We start from the raw sequence: 23,523 nt of genomic DNA, 5'->3' as shown, positions 1-23,523 counted from the left end.
GACTTTGTTGATACTTAGTTGCTAGAAAATCATTTTTATTATATTTATTTATTTATTTTCTTTTCGGATATATTTATAATTTACTTCCCTGATATGATGCTTGTTAGTGTTATTGTAATACACCAACGTAATTACATTTTTTTTGCTGTTCAATGAATTCATGTTAAAAAATACATTTACTGGCTTAGACGTAATAAGGATGAGGATTATTTTCTCATCAGCAAACACAATATAGCTCGAACACATAAAGCCGCCCTTGATAAGCAAAGCTACGCCTCATTGATACCTTTTAAATATTCGATACTTTATTACCGGCGCGCTTGATCGATACAATCGTTTAGTATAAGTATTGGTCGCCGATATAACAATCGAGTATTCTCACTGCCTTTCAGTGAAACTATAGTTCGCTATAATATTGTCATAATAAATACGTGTTTTGTACCAGAATGATTGCGGCGATATGGTCCATCACCACACTGCTCGTGATGACGTCTTTAGCTGCAGAGGTTCCCCTTCCTGAAGTCAACGACTATGACTACGAAACTCTACTCAATGAAATACCGGAGTTATTGCCCTACATCGCCAACAAGGAGGTAAGCGAGTTTTACCTGTCACCTACAGATGCCGATATTGTCTCATTCAACAAGGGAACAAAATTTTCACGCATCGCTTAATTTCTGGCGAAGTCATTACGTATTAATGATTGAAATCTTTTGTTTTGTACGTGTTTTAACGATACTATGGTTTTTAGCAATAAACTGCAATAAATAAGAAAAAAATAGGATTTTCTGAAATTACATTGACGAGACAATATTTATTTACAATAAATTCATGCCTTGGCAGAGTAAAGTCGTTAGTACGTTCTAGCAATGTGTCGTGTGGGACATTTACCACTAGGCCGAAATACGCGAATTGAAATCCAATAGTGTATAGTATTATCATATTTTTGTCAATTTAATACCTATCAAATAAAATTAATCAAACAGTTGAGATGTTTTCTATACAGGGTGTTAGGTAAATGGGTATATGAGCCGACACTAGCCCATGTTAACATGGTCATATAAATGGTATGGTGAAGTCAGAAAATTGATATCTTCATTTTAATTATTTTAATTTTCATACAAATCGGATTTTTATAAAATTTATTATGTATGAAAATTAAAAAAATTAAAATGATGATATCAAATTTCTGACTTCATCATACCATTTATATGACCATGTTAACATGGGCTAGTGTCGGCTCATATACCCATTTACCTAACACCCTGTATAAGTATGTATTTTTTTAGGGTACAGGTCCACTACACTGTTGTAATTAATAATAATAACGTCATTTTTAATGTATGTTTCAGTATTTGAAGAAAATGCATTCGCTGATGAACGACAATCGCGGAGAAAAAAATGATCGAACCTTGATCGAGACAAACGCACTCATCAACACAAAATACCGAACTTGGAAGCGGAACGCAGACCTCATCAACTCTCTGCTAGCTTTGCCTAAGGGAATGAACGACGCAGGCCGCCGCTAGTTCCCAGTATTATATTTCCTTTATCATATTATGTATTTACCATAAGTTGTCTATCCGTAATGTAAACTACAGGTAATTGCTATTAAAACAACATATTTCTCAAAACATAATATAATTATTGTACCATTTATTTCTAATCTAGATCAAATTACATCTAATATTATCTGCATTGAGGTTCACTCACCACTAATACTTAACTACATTAAACAATGTATTTACATATTTTTTTTGCTTTTATAATTTTAAGATTATAGTATAATTACTAATAAGTAACTGTTTCGAACAATTTTAGGTTTTATTTGTTTCGCTTTAGGGGATTATGAGGACATTTTGGTTTCTATATGCAACCACCATTATTGGTTTAATTTAGTACATTTTATGACGATATTTCTCGTTACCAACATGTAACGATACCTATTAAAATACTATATACTATATTATTATCTATGTTTTGAAGTTACATTTTGGGTTTGTCTAAGTAATGCAAAAATATTAATATTTACATATTTTTCAATACATATTTACGAAAAGATTTTGAAGAAGTGACAAGTAGTTACAAACAATACAAGGTTAAATGCTAAGATAAGTACAACGACTATTCGCTTTTTATACGTAACACATAGATTTGTAATATAAATATTATGTTTTGCACGATTTCATTAAATTCAGTTAGTTATTGCAGTTAATTTTGCTCGAAGGCACATTTTTCAAACGAAACCTATTGTCGAAAAAATATCTATAATTATATAGGTGAGGTAATTTCAAAAAACTTATGTGAGATAAACCTCGTAATGATGGTAAAAATATAATGTAAATCGCGAAGTGTACTCAACGCGTACCAAAAATGCTAAATAATATACAATATTTTTATTTATAAACACCCATTGCGCTCGAACGACAGCGGAAAAGTGCTATTGACAACATTTAGATATTATGTTGTGACGCCTAATAAGGCTTGGGCACGCGGTCCCGTATACCCCCATACGGGGTATCCCGTTTAAGCATTCAACCTTGGGTCCGACCAATGAAACATGGCGGTCCTATTAGCACTAAAGCCTTGTTCGCACTAGTCGAGTAATTTAGTAGAATAACTCGCTTTTAATAACAAACTACTAGTTAAGACCAAAAAGCCTTTCGCACTTTCATCGAGTACAGTTACAACTATTTAGTGGTTTTTATATGAACTCTACTAAACCGCCCGGTTCGAACTCGTTTAGCCGGTGAGCGAGTGAGCAGGGACGCGTGGTGGCTTGGCTCGACTAAACGAATTAGTAACCTGCTCCACTAAATTTTTGGTATTCGGACACGTAGCTACAAAATTGCGAACGAGGCTAGTCGAGTGATTTAGTGCGTTTAGCTTAGTTCCGTCGGCGAGCACGGCGCGGATGGAGGCAAGAGCCGGCTAGAACTTGAGCGAGAAACCTGGCGCGAAGTTGAGCGAGCGCTGTTGCACGTGGAAGCAGTGGAGCGTCGTCGGAGTCGGAGCGCGCGAACTGGCAAAATTTTTGGTGTTCGGACACGTAGCTACAAAATTACTCGCCACTCGACTAAATTACTCGACTAGTGCGAACGAGGCTTGGCTTAGTGCGTTAAAAATATCAGCTTTCCGTCTGCGAGCACGGCGCGGGTGGAGACTATAATAGAGCCGGCTAGAACTTGAGCGAGAAACCTGGCGCGACGTTGAGCGAGCGCGGCTGCACGTGGAAGCCGAGCGCGTCGTCGGAGTCGGAGCGCGCGAATTGCTCGTAGGCGGCGCCGCCGGCCGGCGGGCGCGGGCTGTGCGTGGCGCGCCGGTTGCCCTCCGACTTCGCCGGCCACGTCGGGAACATCGCCGGGTCTATCGCCACCGGTTGCTCCTGTTAACGATATTGTTGTCATGAGTATTTTCGTTGCGGCGTGGGACGATTTTTCATTTAGTTTTTTTATGTAGAACAAGGCAGTTGACCGCAATTGCACCTGATTTTAAGTGAGATGCAGTAACAGGATATGGTATATCTGCCCTGTGATCATTATCGACACATTTCAGACAAGACGGTATTAGTTTCACTTAAAAAAATTGGTACAAAATAAAATTTAGCCTAAAATGATACTCAATTAGTTTCTATCGGTATTTTCCATGCGATGTTTACGTACGTTACGAGTCAGTCAACAGTTACTCTATCTATACTTTGACCTCCACGCCAAAGCAAGATTATCTTCATGAACTTTATCCACTTGGTGCTCAGACTGCAAGAAATAACACATAATTTCAGCCGTAAGACGTCCACTGCAACGGGCCTCCCATTGCGGCCTGAAACCTTCCTGCTACCTTTATGAGGTCGTCGGTCCACCTTTTGGGTGGACGTCCTACGCTCCGCTTTCTGGAACGGGCCTCTACTCCAGAACCTTGCTTCTATCGGCTGTCAGTTTTACGTACTATGTGCCCTACCTATAAAAATAACACATACATTTATCACACACAAAAACAAGTGTCAGTGTCCAACAAACCTTAAAGTAAGGATGGTCCAGCGCGGCGTCGGCCGTGAGCCGCTTGGCGGGGTTGTAGGTGAGGAAGCCCTGCAGCAGCGCCAGGCCGGCCTCGGACAGCAGGTCGGGCCCGATGCGCTGGCGCAGCCCGCCGGCCGGGTGCTCCGCGAACGTCATCTTCTGCACCGGCGGCAGCTCGCTGTAGCCCGGCCACACCGCGTCCGATGGCGTCCCGAGATCCTACAATTTTAAATCCTTCACTGACTCACTTATTCACCACCATCAGGTCTTTTAGTCTCTATCACGGAAGTCTAAGGGACGATATCCATTGACCGGCGCGCGTCGGAGCGCACCTACACGGTCGTAAAGAAAATACTATTTTATTAACAGCTCTTAGAGTCGTAATTGCTTACAACTGATCAACTGACATTTCAATCCGGACGGATGCGCGAGCATGCGTCGGCAGCCGGTGGGCTCCGAGCGTATTCCAGCGGATACGCGCGCAGACGCGCGCATTCCACCGCATTTTTACGCTGAGCTGAGCGCCGACTCGCACCGTTCAATGTTAATCCTGCCTAAGGCTACGGCCGGATACTTGCGACACCCCCACTCGGGCGATGACGGAATGTAGTTTTAGTGGTTAGAGCCTTTCCTGTTCAGGACGGAGCTGCGCCCTTTACTCCATGTCAAAAAAGTGATTTATCTCAACTGCAGGAGCACGACCGTCTTTATGTACCAGAGGCAAATGGAGGATTTGACCTACACGTTTGCCAGACGGGTTGCGAAGGAAACTCACTTATTATAAAGACAAAATTAACATCTACAGAAATGTGATGTGCCAAAAGAAGTAACGATCTGGGTAATACACGATTTCAACATCAGCAAAAATGCAGAGTAGAAACCAAGAGAATTTTAAAAATCTAAAGATCAATTTCTGTGTATTTATTAAAGCTTAAATTAAATTAACAGAGCTGTTTTTGCGATTAATTCATTCTATTAAATAAATGAAAATTTTTGATAATGGCGGCAATGACAGATAAAACATAATGGCGTATTATAACCACTCACCTTAAATATCCTATTCAGCTGGTCTACCTCAGACCTGCCCGGGAACAACGGGTTCATAGAGACGAATTCTCCAAAAATGCATCCCACGCTCCACATATCGATGGGCGTAGAGTATTCCTTTCCATAGAGCAGCAGTTCTGGTGACCTGTACCACAGAGTCACTACGACTGGCGTGTATTGACGCAAAGGGGACCCGTATTCTCTCGCAAGACCAAAATCTCCCACCTGTAACATAAAAAAATTACATTAGACTCTACAATCCTTAATATGGAAATAGCAAAATAAGCCAATCACAGCATAGTTCTTACCTTCAATACGCCTTTGTGTGATAACAGAAGATTGCTCGTTTTAAGATCTCTGTGTAAAATCCAGTTGTCATGAAGATGATGAACAGCACTTAGTAGTTGTGTCATCAAGCATTTCACTTCTCCTGTAAAATATTAACATTAAATTATGTAGTTTAGTTAAAACAACTACAAAATTTTCTTATGTATAGAAAATTCAAATCTGCACGTGAGCCATTTGACACCACCACCCATTGGCATCCACAGTATAAGAGTCACCAATGTGCTGCATGCCTTTAATAAAGAATTTCAGTTGATATAACAGCACCAATAACTACAGTAGTTAGTTAGATATTAACAACAATCAGCTGGACTAAAAAACATAGTTACCTGGAAGGAACACCTGCTTCTTCGCCTTCATAGTCACCATAAGGCTCTTCAAGTCGTGCTCCACGTAGTCCATGACGATGAATATCTTGTCCATGTTGGAGCCGACCACGATCTCGCGCACCGTGACTATGTTCGGGTGCTGGCCCTGCAACAAGCGAAGCGGTTGTGCGACTTGTTAGTACTAATGGGGCCACCCTCACCTTCAATGCTTTCAATCCATCGTTTGGGCATTTACAGCTGTCATTTTACCCTGATATCGGTAAATTACAGTATCGTAAAGTTCTAAACTTAGTTTCCCTGGAAAAAACATCAAGCCCGTGCAGTTAAAGAATGAGATTAAAAATGAAGTCAAATGCATTTAGCACTTCTTAGTCGCTCATCATGTGGCGAAAGTAAGATACATTTGACGCCATGTTTTAATCACATTTTATCTGCCTTTACGTTTGGTCATGTAGTACGAAATTTAGAAGCAGCAGCTTGTACACAGCCTGATCGAATACAAAGTTTAAACAAACTGATTTTGGAGAACTTATATCAATCATGTATTATGGATATCTGCAGAGTTATAGGAAAATAAAGAAATAATCGGGCTGGTAACAATGCCTGTTTTTTGTGTAAATTCATTCAATAATACGTTCACAGCATGAAATTGAAACTACGTCTAGCTAGGCTCTGCGCAAACGGGCCACCAACCACAATACCAGTGGCTCGCAATAGGCTGTTCACATGATTTCTAACACGATTTGTATGGAGTATCCATACACGTGTAGGCCGCGACACTCCACCGGTAGCGGCCACTTAATATAAATTAATTATAGCCACCGCTAACTACTAGTAGCGGCCATCGTCCACTTCTGGCAGCCATCGACCATCACGGCCAAAAAGTCGCAACGTTTTTGTTATAATTGAAATAAGGTTGTGTCGTCAACTTTTTGACTACTTTAGGTGTCACGAACTATTTGACGCTGACTGCACCAAACGTGACGCGCGACTTTCACCGGTGGTTGTGGTCGTTGGTCTGCTTTGCACCAAGTACCATTTAACACAGATTTTTTAAACGTTTTTTTTTTACTATTTTCATTTTATTTTTCTTCTTTATCTGGCCCATTCCCATTTTATTTGGGGTTTGGGGTCGGCCCTCTGTATCATGCGTCTCCAGGCGGCTCGGTCCTGAGTCGACCATTATAAAATTTATTCCTCAATAATAAATGCAGTAAATAACAGAAATTATATGATATAGGTTCCCCAGATTAGGGGATACATATTTTGAACAGCATTTAGACTGAACTATGAAACTAATAAAAAAAATTGCAACCAGAAGATATTCAGAAATTAAAATTAAAATAATATTTTTTGGCTATAATGATTTGATGATATTAACCCATTTTTGGATTGTCTTAATATTTTCTTTCTAAACCTCTACGTTGTTTACGTGTCTATGTGTCTTATTCGATTAATTTTTCAAGTTTTATGTGTCACCATAAAATTATGAACTTCGCAAGTTTATAATATAACACGTGAGATTGTAAAACAACGCCAGTTACTAATCTAACGGAGTTCACAATTACGGTGGCATATGTATCTATTATTACGTAGTTTCAATTTCAACAAGTGATACAAATAATTTTCATCATTCATTCATAAATCTAAAGAAAAAATAGATTAACATAACTGCTGTTATAATTTCGAATCTGTGATCTAATAATATAATTACAGTACAGACGACTGTCCATCAAGACAAACACTATAACATTACTAAAGATGTAATGTAATTTACAGAAGACGGCACGTCAACGAAACCACTGTGGGTTCTTGTGCAGTTGCGATAGGGGCGAATTTGCAACAAAACGTGAGTAACCTGATGTGCTGTCGTGTTTACTATTTTGCACCAAAAAACTGAGTTTGAGGTACTGTCGCTGTACATAATACTGAGAGAAATTTTAGACTTATTGAAACCGAGAATTATCACACAGCTTACATAAGTTACTATAAAATCACTAAAAACTTAAGATAAATGACTAGCTTTCTCTATCTATAATTTTTTTTTATTTATTTGCGGTTTTGTTCGAAACTATAATATAATAATGAGTTCAGATTTACAATATCCACCGCTTTCCTGATTATGCAACTCAGCATCAATCGTTTTTTGTTTGACATTCATTGCTGGAGCAATAAAATGAATAACGAAAACCGTGTGTATCTATTTGCTTAGTTGGGTGTTAACTAGTCATCTAGAACCGTAAAAAATATTTTCTAATTGAAGAGGAGGGTTTGACGCAGAACGTTCACCGCGTAAAATGAACACTCGACTGAAAATATGAATTCCGCCGTAGGTGTATTTATCACAAAAGGCACACGATGACGCAAACATGTTCGATGTTTTTTGCTGCGTTGTTTGAATCAACTAATTCAATAGTTTTGTTCTGGTAGTTACCAGAACGTTTTGTTGAATAATTAATTCATTACGTTATAATAATTTTATAGTGACACTATCTCAACCATTCTACGTCAAATCCAATAAGGTTTCTAGTCTAACGAGTATTTTAAATCAGAACTTACTTTGTGAAGTCTAAGGAAATAAAAGGGGAATGCTTGTAATCTTGTAAATTATCAAATGTAACGCTAACCCCAATAATAATAAAAATTACACGTTCGTTGAACAGTTTTCAAAGTGACATTTAGAATGGTAATGACACTTTGTGAGGTGCCTGGATGCGAACGGCGCAGGACCGGTCTTTGTCCAGCAGTGGACGTCTTTCGGCTGTAACGAACGAATGAACGAACGAACGAACGAACTTTGAAACAGTGTTCAATAAGTATGTAACTTTTTATTATTATGGTAGTTATCGTTACATTCGATAATTTACAAACATTCCCCTTTTATTTCATGTGGTAGTTACACAAACTTACAGTATTAATGACTGAACTACCTTAGTCTAACATTATACGAGTAAATAATGACCCCTTAACATAAAGCATGTAAATTATAGTTCTCACTCAGTGCCCCGATTACGCTAATTTTTAACGTCTCCAATATATACGCGCTTCTTCTCCAGTTGCGCTCCGTTTTTCATTCCAGCTGAGGTGCAAATTCGGTATCACGGTAATGGACGTACCTTCCTAGTATTTTCATTGTCACATGAGATATTTAGCCTTACGTTTACGTCTATGCTTCGTTTCAACTAGCTGTCAAAACGACACCGCGATACGGATTTGTCAAAACGTCAGCTATGTTCGTTCGTCGTCCGGACACGTTGAATATGAAAATTTTTTGCGTGATCGGGGCCCTGGTCTGACTTGGTTTTCTTAATTTAAATAAAAATAGACTAGATGACTAGATTACAGACTACATGAATAAAGTTCCTAATAACATAGAAAGATGTTCAGATTAAACAAACAATATTGATTGTTAGGAATATAATGTAGGCATAGATTTAGGGCGTTATTCAATCTAACGATGGCTTTGTTTATTTACCGATTTTTAGCTTGTTTTTTCAACAGCACAGTACTTAGTATTTATTAAGGAAGGAAAACCTGTGATTTGCCATAATTTTGGACATGTTTTATCTATAATTTAATTTCAGAAAAATGCTGTTGGTTTTTTTAGAAAATAAATAAATAAATAAACCTTTACAAGTCAATAATTAACTAAAATCAATTGACATGTCGTCACAGTTACTTCACTAGGTATATGAAAATCACTTAAAAAAGGGAAAAGTCAATAAATTCTTGACAGATTGAATTTCGTGATACAAGTCAATTCGATTCGAAAGGCAAAACAATAATTAAATTAATCTGTCAGGGAATGTTACGCTGTCAGGCACAGAAATACATAAAATATAAGGCACACATTTCATCGACACGTTTGGAAATTTTCTGCACGCACTTTATTAACTGTGTTTTCATTCCATTTCCAGAGCCACTCCAGTTGATAAAGTGCACCTTATGGCCAAAAGTATTCAGTCAACTTACGCGCGCCTTTAGCCTAATACATTATAACAATTAAATTATAATAGTTTTACGAAATAACATCTTGATTAATCGTGGAGTCGTTAATAAAAATGCATAAGACTGAATACTAATTGACAAAGACGCTGCCATAGCTGGGGGAAACTTAAATCATAAACTCATTATTATATTCGTCATATTTATAAACCAAATATATAGTTCGATAAATTAGGAACATTACTTCATATAATTAACGAGAAAATAATTTAAATTATAGTAACTTTATTGTTTCGCTGTATGGTAATTTTCAAGACATAAGACTCAAATAAAAGAGTAATGCCCGTTTTCACCATCAATCCCTAACTATTATTAAGTGACACCTATGAAAACATAATTCCTGTTATGTGTTATCATAAGGGTCACTTAAAAATTAGAGATTGATGGTGAAAACGGGCATAACTTTCACACAGTACAGCGGAAAGAGTAGTACTATTAATTTAATCGGGTTTTGCTGTATTAAGTAATGACCACTCTCTCAGATGTTCGTGTGATGTCACTGCTAATGTTCTAATCTAATCTTCCACAAACTTACAAATAAATAGTCCTCGTAGACTATAGATGACCGATAGTTTGGTTGGCTTCTAGTTTGTTCCGCCACTTCTTTCTTTCTTGTCAACACTTGCCATAACCGGCAGATACCAAATCGGTGTGGCATATTAACAGCCCGATTAAACTATCGACCGACAAAAATTGTAGTCTGCGGGGACTCGTAAGAAAATTGTATTTAGATCCACTTGCGTAACTTTCTTCTATCTAGGATTAGCTTAGAAAAATATACAACATCAAGAAGCACGGTATTAACTTTAAAAACCGGGATGCTAATCATAGATAAAAAAGTATATTATCAATGTGGACCTAAGTTATAAATGGCAATGCCAGATTTTGTATGGAAAGTGGCGTCTTTTTTTTTTCGCGCGTCCATCGACCAAACTTTGTTTTTTGATTACAAAATAGTGTAATAAACCAAACTTACTATGGCATGTATACCTCTAAACTCAGTCTGAACTGAGTTACGAGCAATAGAAGTTTGATTATTTTCATACTAGATTTGCTTTTTGTGCGCAAGTTTTGTAAGAAATTGCAACAAAATATTGCGCTATTTTTTTATTGCGCTGATTCTGCTCCATACTGATGTCTGGAGCCTTTAATGGATGATATTGTTTGTTTACACATACAATCTCACTATTTTGTTGCAATTTCTTACAAAACTTTGCGCGCAAAAAGCAAATCTAGTATGAAAATCATCAAACTTCTAATGCTCGTAACTCAGTTCAGACTGAGTTTAGAGGTATACATGTCATAGTAAGTTTGGTTTATTACACTATTTTGTAATCAAAAAACAATTTCTGGCATTGTCTTTTGGTTCCTGCGGCAGGGAACTTCTTACTTCCTATTAGGGCAGACTCCATTCGAGTTTCAAACATTTTTTATAAAAAGATTGATTGATAAATCTTGTTTGAGCGTCGAATTGAATCCACGAGTTGAATAGTGGAAAAACATAAAACAACCCTGTACAGCCGCCAGTAGCGAATTGTACATTTGGCTACATTATTAGAAATAATATTATTATATCACGAATTTTTCTTATGCCCACTAGTATGATATTTCATGTTCACTTTCTGTTATGCGACTACGAAACAAAAAAAAATGCCTAGAAAAGCTCAAGCTCCGTTTTCCAAAGTATAGAAACATTTGAGGTGGCGATATAACACTCAACTAGACCTTATAATATAAAATAAACGCATTTAATCACAAAATATTGACTAGTAAATGGTACGTCACGAATTATAAATATACGTGCACTTGAACATACATTTTATTAATTCTCTATGATAATATAAATAAATATGTAACAACAAATAGAAAATTCAATGAATATTTGGTAAAAACAACTAGGTAATACATACACAAAAAAAACTAATATACATATACCTAGAAGAAATCCTACAAGAGATGATTTGGAAAATTCCATATTGTTACTAGTTGCATACTCAAAAGAAGTCTTAGGATATGTCCAAATTGTTTATCACGTTTTTTGTGTAATATGTTACAAAAAGTCATATTAGTAGCACATGCCATCAATGTTGTTTATGTTACATAGTCTGAATTCCTTTTTTATTTTTTTTAATAAAAGATTTATCTATAACTAAAGAACTATGAGCCATAGAGCTTAATGAGGGCTATCGTTTTTATACTTAACAGTTGGCACCACTGGTGGTTGACACGCTCAACAGTGGCGCCACTGTCTTCGCAACTAGCAGGCGACAGTGAACATACTCTCAGTGGTGTGAACTGATGACCACTAAAGTCCGGTCGCCGAGCACGTAGCATTTCGTCCAATGACCCCAAGCTACCCATCCTTATCACTCGCGCTTAATTATATTGCTGTCGCAACTGTGCGAGGGGCGGCCGCAGTGAGTGTGCGAGCGCGACAGCAATATAATTACGCGCGATTGATAAGGATGGGTAGCTTGGGGTCACTGGACGAAATTCTACGTGCTCGGCAACCGGACTTTAGGACGATAGCCCTCATTCCAGATGAAACCTTGAAAGGTCTGAAAACAGAAAAATAACATATCGAATTTCATAGTCAGTGAGCTTAGTGTGAGTTTACATCAAACGTCTTCACTAGTGACTGCGTAAAAAAATGCGGCGCTGTATCGTTTCCACCCTGTATAATTAAGCTTTGAACGCCAGGGCCCCTTGGCCCAGGGACCTTTTTTTATGAATATTTAGAATCTATATCTATACAGGCTGTTAGGTAAATGGGTATATGAGCCGACACTAGCCCATGTTGACATATGCATATAAATGGTATGGTGAAGTCAGAAATTTGATATCATCATTTTATTTTTTTTTATTTTCATACAAAATAAATTTTATAAAATCCGATTTGTATGAAAATTAAAATAATTAAAATAAAGATATCAATTTTCTGACTTCACCATACCATTTATATGCCCATGTTAACATGGGCTAGTGTCGGCTCATATACCCATTTACCTAACACCCTGTATATATAAAAGAAAGTCGTGTTAGTTACACCACTTATAACTCAAGAACGGCTGAACCGATTTAGCTGAAAATTGTCAGGGAGGTAGTTTAGAACCAGGAGAAGGACATAGGATACTTTTTATCCCGTTCGAAATAAAAAAAAAGTCTGCTTATTTATTGCCATTAAGGCAGAACAAAGTTCGCCGGGTCAGCTAGTTTAGAATATTTCGGGCGGTCACTACGCCTAGCCGACATTGTATTTTATTGTTACAAAAAATTCAAGCCTTAATATATCTTACGTTAAAGTTACTACACACGTTAAACATATTGTTTATACAGACAAAAGTAACATACAATATTCCTATTGCAACCTTTAATTTGTCTATAACAAAGGCAGTTAATACTTTTAAGTATGAACTAGTAACAATCAGATTCCTCCAAGTCATGTCAATAAAATAAATACAGAGTGTCCCGAAAAGACCGTAAGGAGAAGAAAGACTAATGGATTACCATCTATTTTAGACAAAAAAATTACTTTAGTAAAAGTATCACCGTTTCAGACTATGTTTGATTTGTCATATTTTTTAAAATCCCCCATTTAGGGCATAATATCATGTAACAGTGTCTACAAAAAAGCATGTATTTTTCTTATTCTACGTCTTGTCAAATACTCTCAAAGAATTGATCTACCTCTTTATCATTATTAGAAATGTATTAGAAACTGATTTTTTTTTCTATTGTAATTTTTTTGTCTAGATGGCCATCGATGACCATTAGTCTTTCTTCACCTTAAGTTTGCCATGGTCTTTCTGGGACACCCTGTATACGTCGCATACAAAAAAGCGCTTAAATAATTCTACATTATACAGGGTGGCCCAGAATAAAAATCACTTTTGAAAATTCAAGGAAACGAAAACTGTAATTTTTTTTTAGAACTTTGACTATAGCAATTTAAAGGAAATTTCATGAAATTTATTTTAAAATTTACTTTCTTTTATAAAGGATGGTGCCAGGGTCTGGACCAAGTGTTGCCCAGAATCAACCCATAGTGAATGAGGATCAGTACTGTTGTAGAAATTCAATAAAACTAGTATCTACGTTAATCATTAAGACATAAGAAAGATATATCCTTTTGAATTATCCAAATCGGACCATTACTTACGAAGATATTAAGTAATAAACATAGGCCGTTTTTGCCGCTAAAAGTCAACGTACGCAGGGCCGCGTGACGTCACTATATCCGAATCGAGCGCAGCCGGCGTACTATTGGGATGGAAAATATTTTTTTCCAGCTAAACTATCAGTTTTAGAAAAAAACTTTTAATAACATTTATTCATCAAAATAAAGTAACGTATCGATCAGTAATTTTTAAAAATAAAAAAAGCTTATGCTTATGGACTGGGGGAAGGGGCTAGCCTTACCCAACTTCTGGCCTGGGGGAGGGGCGGGGGCGGGGTCAAGTCATAACCAGTTTCTATGGGCTGGGGGGAGGGGCTAGCCTTACCCAGCTTCTGGCCTGGGGGGGGGGGGGGACTCCAGGGATAGATTTCAGTGCACTCCGGTTTATAAATTAGTATTGGCCTGAGGAACAAAATGCACTATGGTTTCATTCTGGGCAGCACTTAGTCCAACTTCTATACATGGATTGGCACTGTCCTTTGATCGTACATGTGATTCCCTTGATGTTTACAACATTCGGTCAACATACATCAAAATTTTGGAAAACTTTCGTTAAGAGTTACCTCAAAATGGATTCAGGATGAATGCTGCAGTTTTTGGATTATTAGAGTATACTCTGCTCATAAGGTAATCCCACAAAAAGAAGTCTGCTGGAATGAGATTAGCGCTTCTTAGATGCAGTGAGATTTCACCCCTGCTTAATTGGTTTGTTGCATTGAGAGGATGACTAATTTTTCTTTGTTTGAATTGAAAATAGGTTTCGAGGTTATTCTAACGAATGCATTTCAGGATTTTGATGTATGTTGATCGAATGTTGTAAGCGTCAAGGAAATCTCCTGGGCGATGTAATTTAATAAAGGTAAATTTTAAAATAAATTGCATTAAATTTCTTTTAAATTGAAATGTACAGTTTTCATTTCCTTGAATTTTCAAAAGTAAATTTTCTTCTGGGCCACCCTGTATATTAAACATATTAATATGTCTGATAAGAATGTATACTTACATAAAGCCTAAGTAGTTTTTAAAGCATGATATAATCAAATGTTCGAAAAATAATATAAGGAAAATTATTAGGAGTCGTCTCTGGCAAAACACGTTTACCACATAGTATGCAGATAGCAGGTAGGTACCTCAAAATTAAGACAAATGGTAAGGTTGTCTCAATCGTACGTTTAAAAAAGAACTTTCATCTGATCCCAGCCAAATTCGCGTGGATATCAGTATAAAACTATATAGAAAATTCTTAGGTCGACGATAAAAGTATGCGTCTATCTGTAATTTTATTACTACAGATGTTGATTTGATTAATATGAAATAGGATCTATTTTTCATAACAAGAATATAAATTATAGTATGTAATTAAATGTACCATAGATGCCACATATTTTTCAATTAAATTTTGAATGAAATTTTAATCAAAACTCATTATTCCCAATCAGAGGTGGAATTGTGTAAAGCAATCGTAATCATTTGACAGTTCATAACGTATGATAAAGTCAGTTAAACAAAGCGTTTGACAGAATAATCGTACGTTATGAACTGTCAAATGATTACGATTGCTTTACACCATTCCACCTTAGATATGTTTCGCGCTGCGTACTAATTGCTAAATATGGTAGTGATTACCCTTGCTAGGCAATTGGTATACTTTTTATTGGCTGGCAACACGACTCGACGTCATCAAATTGCGAACTCAATTGACTGTCAATTAAACTCAATGGGCTTAGTGTGAGTTTACATCGAACGTATTCGATATCGACTGCGTAAAAAATGACAAATGTATGATGGATTGTACAGCGTCCCTAGCGGATACTTTCAAGAACTAAAGTACGGCCAACGAGAAGGGATACTAAATTATGTAAACAAACCCAATGACAATGTCATTAGGAATAGCAGGGGTGCATAACTTTTAATAATTAGATTTCATATTTTTGTCGACAATACAGTTTTAAAAAATACTTATGTGGTAAAACAAAAAAAAAATAGATGTTTTATTGAATTTTATTTTTGTTATAATTTGAATTATTGTATAATATACATTTAAATTAAATTACGAGAATAATAATATAATTTTTGCCTCACAAACTGTGTGCCCGGTGTATGGCAACAGGTCTACCCCTTTTTCATAGATATCTAAATATATCTGAATAATAAAATAAGAACCGACAAGTAACAGATTCGCCCTCGACTACTTATACTAAAATGGATGTCCGAATGTTGACGACCCCTCTTGACTTTGACATATTTTGGCGGGAGAACGAGATATTGCGACAAATTCACAAGATGGAAAGAGACAGAATAGATTGTCAACTCGACATTCGAATCGATCTTTCGTATCGCTCGCTGCTAGTTGGCCGTACTTTAGAATTTTCATAGATTTTTTTGACGCACTCGATATCGACCACATTTGATGTAAACTCACACATGATTAAACGCTATACGAGGCGTCCGACGTCAGCTCTAACGTTTCTACATCCTTACACCGACGTCAACGTCTGAGAGACGTAGTAGGTACATTTCTATAGTGACGCTGTACGCGACCTACGGCGTTTGAGACCACAGCCTAAAATCGAATTTTACAGCCAATTAATATCAAACTCTTTTATAATGCAGCTGGAATTTGCTGCCATTAGCCAAGGTCGTCAAATAACAAGCTAATGTTATATCATTCCATATAATATGATGCCATTTTCTTTTCGGTCCAGGAATCATGAAAATAATTCGGCACATTATGACCCCTTATTGTTCAAAATTTAAGTTTCAAACTGTATATTTGCTTAATGTAGATATAAATTATTTATTACTTCTCACTAGAGATGGGCCGACTAGTCGCCGACTAGTCGGGAAAGCCGACTATTCGGCATCATTTGTAGTCGGCCGACTAGTGACGACTATTCGGCAAAATATGCCGATTATAATCGGCGCATTAAAAAATTAAATATGTGAATGAAATAAAACTCATAATCACCAAGATGATTATGAGGTGGACCAAGGGCGTTTATCTAAATCACTTTTGACTGCAAAAAATCAGTAAGAAGTGGTTTCACCTGAATGGAAATTTTGGCAATCAGTCTAAATTCATACTAAGTTAAGATTAGTTAAAATTACCAGGAAATCATAAAAAATGTGTAAAGTTTATGTAAGTCCATATAAAAATTATGACACCTTTTTCGGGGAAAAAATGCATGAATGACCTTTTTCGGGGGAAAAATGCATGGAATTGCATACCTATACCGGGGAAGTGGTAGATTATGTGAAGCTCCTCTCATCGGAAGGATGAGGAATACCCACATAAATAACCCTTGAGATCGCCTTATGGCTCATTTTCATTAAGAACTATGGGAACCGGACAAAGCCATCAACTATCACAGTCCGTCCCAGCAATTGCCCACCTGTATGGCGGGCTCTGCCTATCCGACGGTGGTGGTAGTCCGTGCTATGCAGACGGGGGAACCCCCACGCCCCCAGCTCGCTGACCATCACCGTGGAGGGTGAAGAGGAAACAGTGGGCCTAGGTAGGATGCGTGCTGCGATAAGCGCAATTTTGCCCATACCATTTTAACGTCGATAAGTAAGAATAATATCACGGCGCGCATCCTAGCCCAGCAGGAGGCGATCATATTGTCACCTCTTCTGACCCCTCCCCCGTCGAAAATTATGACATCTACCTTAGGTACTGTTAGGTGATTGTAATGTTGCTTTATTTTTTCTCATATTGAAGAAATCTCATTTCTCAAGAAGTTATATTTATCTCTTTAGAAATCTAGATATTCATATTTCTTTGAGAAATCTAGATATTATTCTTCGGACAAGTAGGTATTAGAATGATCGGCATTGCCGATTAGTCGGCCGACTAATCGGCAATTTGAAAACCGATTAGTCGGCTAGTCGGTTAGTCGGCAAAGACCATAGTCGGCCCATCACTACTTCTCACCCATGACTTCGATGGTATAATTGCCAAATACACTTTTAACTCTTCTATTGGTCCACAGTAAAATTTTGGAAAGACTAAATCAAGAGGCCAAAAAAGTCGTCAAACCTGCGGTCATGATAACGACTGTCATGTTGATGAGTCAGGTGTGAGTAATAAACTTTAATGCTTCATCTTGCAAGGAACAGACGCATCATTAGGTCATTCAGTTTCTATTGCAGGAATACGACCTTCTCTAATTGACTTAGGATTCGGCCCCGGGCACATTCCGAAGAGGCTGGGCTGACCCGATGTTCTAATATTTACAACTCGTTCGCCTTTCGCCACGGAAAAAGTGGGAATGGCTCTATTATGCTCTGCGCTTCTGCTATAATAAAAGTCAATATCACGTTGCGTAGAGCCATGACTCATGCGAAATCGTCTTGGTTTCAAAAACTTTACTAAGGTCTTCGACGATTGCTGACATTACACGAATAATCATCCAACTACCGAACAATGAAGGGCGGATTTGTGAATAACGACGATTTCGGAAATCTGGTCTTTCATTCACACCAGTCTTAAGGATTTGTCACTGCATGCGGTCTCTGCGATCAGGTCAAAATAACTCCGCCCGCATCATGTTACATCATCATTTACTTTGACCTGACCGCAGACCGCATCCAGCATGGCATGTCCTTTAACAACTTTACTCTCCAGTAGTTATTACTGTCATCAGCAAATCTATCTACAGCAAAATGGTAAAACTTTCTCAATTCATTTTGATCCATATACTAAAGGTGTTTAATTCAAAATCTATTAGAGAACTTCGATATTTTTTTACTAGGTTGATTAGTTGATTTGCTGACGACATACGTTTCAAAAAATCTACGAATTACTTGATTTTTGAACGTTTGGAGTTCTCGATGTGTTGCGAACTGGTTAGGAGATTGTTCAAAATGTAGCCTCTCCGTTGAGTCAGTGATATTCGCCGATCGGATGTTGGATGATTGTGCCGAGTCAACATTGTCGGTCCGCTTCCCACTCGGAGCCACACGTGCGAGCTGTTTCTGCAAAAATCATAGAACGCCGCCGCAACTGATAAATTGCCCGCGGGTCCGATTGCAAAGTTACACCCGTGTCGGCGTATACACGGGATTATAATCAAAACAAACAGTTACTATATTATATACCTTTTTACGAAGGTATGAGTCAGTAAAATTTAAAATCACGTTACTGCTAAAAGATATGTTTTGTGGGTCCCATGAACGAAAGGTAAATAAAGTAGGATTGTTTTAGGAACCAGTCAAATAGCCAGTCATGAGTTCTTTGTGCGACACCTTGTGAGCCATTTAAACAAAGAGCAAACTTTAAAATTAGCACTGCCTACACAAATAAAATACCTTGCCTATTACTTTTTGGGGAAACGCAACATGATTTACATCAATAAACGTTACGATTTAAGATTATACCATGCTTTAAAATTGTTGGAAAAATAACTTACAATATAATCACTTTATAAGTCAGTTTCACAATCAAAGTTTTAATTTAAAAAATACAACCAAGTCAACAGGATCATTGTGAAAGTGACTCATTATGTCGGGTTACCTTGCTGAATGTTGAAAGTTTCATTCATCCTTCTTGATGTCAAAGGCGTATATTTAAAACTAGTCGTGCGTGAGATATATCGCCATCTCAAATTGCTTCAAAATTTGTTTAGAACCCATATGAGATAATTTGAATAAATTCGTACATTTGTGAAGATGAAAGCATTGGAGTTTGTCCCCTGGAATAAATTCCTTAAAAATACTTAGGCCCGCCCGTGTATCGAAGTTGTTAACCCTGCAAGGGTCACACCTCTTAGCACAACCCTCTTGCAGGTAAGAGGTGCCGGGCCTGTAGGAATAAAATACATGGCATTAATTAAGTGTATTGAGCACATGAGCCATCGAGTGCTTCACAGCTCGCGGCTCAAACGAGCTGCAAATATTACGCTACTACTAAAACATTATACCTTCAAAATAGAGCAGTGATGCATTAAGATGGCTCAAGTGAGCTTAGAGTTATGAAAATGTCGACAGTGATCCTACCTTTAACAGTGTATTAATTTCCCTCAGTGACGTGATCGGGAATCCCTCCTTTTCCTTTTCCATTTTGAGACGTTTAAGAGCGACAATTTCATCGGAAGTTTTGTCACGAGCTCTGTAAACAACGCCGTATGTGCCTTCTTCTATTCTGTTCAGACATTGAAACTCCTCTACTGACCGACAACCCTATAAAACACGACACATTAGAAACAATCGAAATAATTATTATGTAACTATGTAAAACAAGAATTAAGAGATGAATTCCTTTTCAACACTGAATAAAAGATAAACTCAATTCTGTATCAAACTTCAAACAAATGGTACCTAGTATAATCTTAGAAAGTAAAATATATTTCTAGTGACAAATATGACTTGTTTAAACAGAGAGTCAACTTACATAACACAATGTACAAGTTGCACATTTTTAATCAGACAATAAATGGATCACATTTTCCAATACTAGCTAGGTACGTGCCTAATCATAACTTGAAAATATTTAAAGATTTTATAGAAAAAAATGGTGTTAAATAAATACATAAAAAGGTTTAACTTTTACTTACTACAATAAAAAGTTAAATGTGGATCACTCAAAAAATATAGCTAAACAAATATCATGTAAAAACAATTCAAAGTTCACTGAAAAATGAATTCTAAAGAAAATATAATGTTTTACCTGGAGAGCGGGATAATAAGGGGGCAAAGCACTAATAGCTTCCTCTCTCTTTTTAGCTTCTTCATCATCCACTTTGGGTTTCTCTTCTTCGGGAGCTGGTTTGCCATTTTCTCCTGGAGGTGGCGGAGAAAAAGAATGTGATCTACTCCTACTTTTGGATCTAGAAAGTGACCTGCAAATAAAAATAAGAATATTTTTTTATACTTCAATGTGTTCTTCCAAAATAGTTGTGGGATGAAATAGACTATACTATACCTTCTTGATCCATGAGATGATGGAGTTCTATTATCTGAATTAGGAGTATGCGATTTCGATCTAGACTTTGGGCGAGCTTTTTCAGGAACTTTCTCCTTTAATTCTTCCTTGTCTGATTTAATATCCTCTTTATTATTGTCTTCCTCATCATCCTCAGACTTTGAGGCAGCATCAGAATCCGAGTCTGTACTAGAACTGTCATCATCGGTTTCACTGTTGGAATGTTCGCCTAGAATAAAGCATGTATGATTAGAATAATTTTTAATGGAATTCATTAACAGTATTTCTAAAAAAAAAAAATTTTTGGATGCTTACCATCTTCAGGTTCGGAATGTGGAGAATTGCTTTTCATCTCAACATCACTGGCATCAGAGACAGTAACAACTGAGTCTCCGTATGCAGGGGAATGATTGGTCTTTGACTTTTTACTGGACACCTCTTCCGGTGATACTGATCGCTTCTTCCCACGGCGGCGGCGTTCTTCGCGTCTAGCTTCCAGCTCAGTGCGTGATTCATGTTTCCTTTTTTCCATTTCCCGTTCTGTAACACAAGAATAAAATCGTGAGCTTGGTATACACAACATTTATTAAAAGTCATCAAGGAAAATAGAAAATTTATTTTTAGAAATTTTTTTATTTTAAAATTTTACCTGCTTCAAGCAATTTTTTCCTTCTTTCCTGCTGGTGTTTATCCAAAGTGACATGGCGATCCGATCTCATCTCTTTTTCAGAATAGTCAGATGATCTCTTAGAGTCTTGACCTTGAAGTTCCTTCGATATTCTTTTGCTCAGTAATCTAGATCTTAGGTCTTCCAATTCCTTATCTCCAGAAGTTCTATCCCTATTTTCTTTTTCATTGTTATGATTACCGTGCCCTTCTTCAGCCAATAATCTTAATCTTGACTCAATTCTATTATTTTCAACTCCTTTTCTATCACTATCTGAATATTTATATTGACGTTCACGATTTAAGTACACATCACGTTCCCGTGGTACATCTTTCTCCTTATAAGACTCTTTTTCCCTGTATGCTTCACGAGGTCGTACTGCATCTCTCCCAGAAGGATCCCTATAAGCTTCTCTTTCCTTGTAATGATCTCTTTCTCTATAAGGGTCTTTGTCTCTGTACATATCCTTATCTCTTACTTCCCGTTCTCTGTACAATTCCTTTTCTCTGATATCCTTATCCCTAAAAATTTCCTTTTCTCGATAAACCTCCTTATCCCGATAAGCTTCCTTGTCCCTGTATGCTTCTTTTTCACGATAAATTTCTTTGTCTCTATATGCTTCTTTCTCCCTGTACAACTCTCGATCCCTATTGTATGCATCTTTTTCCCGATAAGGGTCTTTTTCTCTATAAGCCTCCTTTTCCCTATAGTATTGCTTTTCTCTGTAATATTCTTTGGTCATTTCTTCACGGTCAGTAGTTTTACTTAGTTCTCTTTTTGACTTCTCTGGTTTGTCACGTTCCCTGTTAAAGCAACAATGTAGATGAATGTGAATAAGCCAGAAGGCCAATCTTATTTAACCATCATAGTTGTGAAATATACACTACCTAAATAATATATTAAAAATAAAAATAAACATAAATTCTGACATTAAAAATAAAATACAGGGCCAGTAATGTAATTAATAGGAAACTTTTTAATGCCTATGTAAAACAGTAAAGCCAGCAATACTTAACCTGCAGGCCTGCATTTATAAAATTGTTTGTTGGAGCTCACATGAACCTAATCACCTTTGTTCTATGGAGAAATACACCAGCTATACTATAATTCCAGGTGCAGTATCATCATCACAATTTATATGGACACATCCAAGCTTAATTTGGTTGAGCTAGCAGCCAGAAAACAAATGTGGATTAAGCATAACTTACCTGTAAAGATGTTTCTTTTCTTTCCGAGATACTTCTTTGAATCTCTCTTTACCAGCTCTTTTGTGACTCCGTTTGTCTCGATGTGATGAACGAATCACAGCCTGTGGTGGCTTTATAACTAAGGAATCAGCATTATCGCGGTCCTCATCTGATAAACTATAAAATAACTTAGGTTAGGACAGCAACAATAAAAAACACCAATTAGGTGATGATGAGGGACTTATTAGTTTTGAAAAACACGTCACATTGTGAACCCTTCACCAAAACTTATGATGCGCAAAGGCTAGTATTACAAAATGATATTTTCACTTGGAAGGACTAGGTATGTTTAGAAAAAGTAGACAAGAACATTGGCCATTTTTCCTTGAATGACCATGCATCCCAAAAGCACATCGTGCAAGAAACATGTAGTAATAAGTTTTCATGTAAGTCACATTTTAGAAATAAGACTAGATTTACCTGAAATCCATTTCGTCTTGAACAGGACTGCGTGCTAGCTCTCCATCTTCACTTTGATCGTCATCGTAATTGCTCATTGTGCAAGTCAACCACTCTAAACATATACACTGCACAAACTAATAGTAATAATAAAAGGAATTTAAAATAATTTACAAAATAAAAATTACGTTTTGTAAAATAAAACACAAACATGAGAAATCCGAGCGTCCAATGAAAATTCAATGTCCGAAGCACTCAAAAAGTCAAGAACGCCATCTTGTTTTGAGCATAAATATTTTCTGTAGGTTGGTAGGATTGCCTTTCCATAGAGTTTTTAGTGCTGCCAGTGCATCGATATTTCGATTTCTC

At 37.0% G+C, this 23,523-nt stretch overlaps 1 protein-coding gene across 1 annotated transcript; it reads right to left on the bottom strand.

Annotated features, from left to right (window-relative positions):
- Window positions 1-1,624: 1,624 nt before the first annotated feature.
- LOC135071808 (cyclin-dependent kinase 11B) lies at window positions 1,625-23,450 on the bottom strand. The gene is made up of 12 exons (XM_063965638.1): window positions 23,176-23,450; window positions 22,717-22,872; window positions 21,491-22,311; window positions 21,157-21,381; window positions 20,842-21,070; window positions 20,587-20,758; window positions 19,917-20,099; window positions 5,738-5,882; window positions 5,372-5,493; window positions 5,064-5,288; window positions 4,017-4,235; window positions 1,625-3,385 (listed from the first exon to the last, which is right to left on the bottom strand). Exons 1-12 carry the CDS (start codon window positions 23,250-23,252, stop codon window positions 3,179-3,181), a joined length of 2,781 nt encoding a protein of 926 aa, XP_063821708.1. The 5' UTR covers window positions 23,253-23,450; the 3' UTR covers window positions 1,625-3,178.
- Window positions 23,451-23,523: the final 73 nt, after the last annotated feature.

This window comes from Ostrinia nubilalis, chromosome 5, assembly GCF_963855985.1.
Source record: "Ostrinia nubilalis chromosome 5, ilOstNubi1.1, whole genome shotgun sequence".
Classification (NCBI taxonomy): Eukaryota; Metazoa; Arthropoda; class Insecta; order Lepidoptera; family Crambidae; genus Ostrinia; species Ostrinia nubilalis.
Note: the sequence above shows the minus strand (reverse complement) of the source record. Positions and strands in the feature narration are given on the sequence as shown.

What these genes read in the sequence shown, in the direction of transcription:
- LOC135071808 (XM_063965638.1), bottom strand. Translation starts at nt 23,252, where the DNA reads ATGAGCAATTACGATGACGATCAAAGTGAAGATGGAGAGCTAGCACGC. An exon ending in GAAAAAATTGCTTGAAGCAG is followed by an intron (nt 21,382 to 21,490) that starts GTAAAATTTTAA and finishes CTTGTGTTACAG; the next exon opens with AACGGGAAATGGAAAAAAGG. An exon ending in GAAGCAGGTGTTCCTTCCAG is followed by an intron (nt 5,494 to 5,737) that starts GTAACTATGTTT and finishes AATATTTTACAG; the next exon opens with GAGAAGTGAAATGCTTGATG.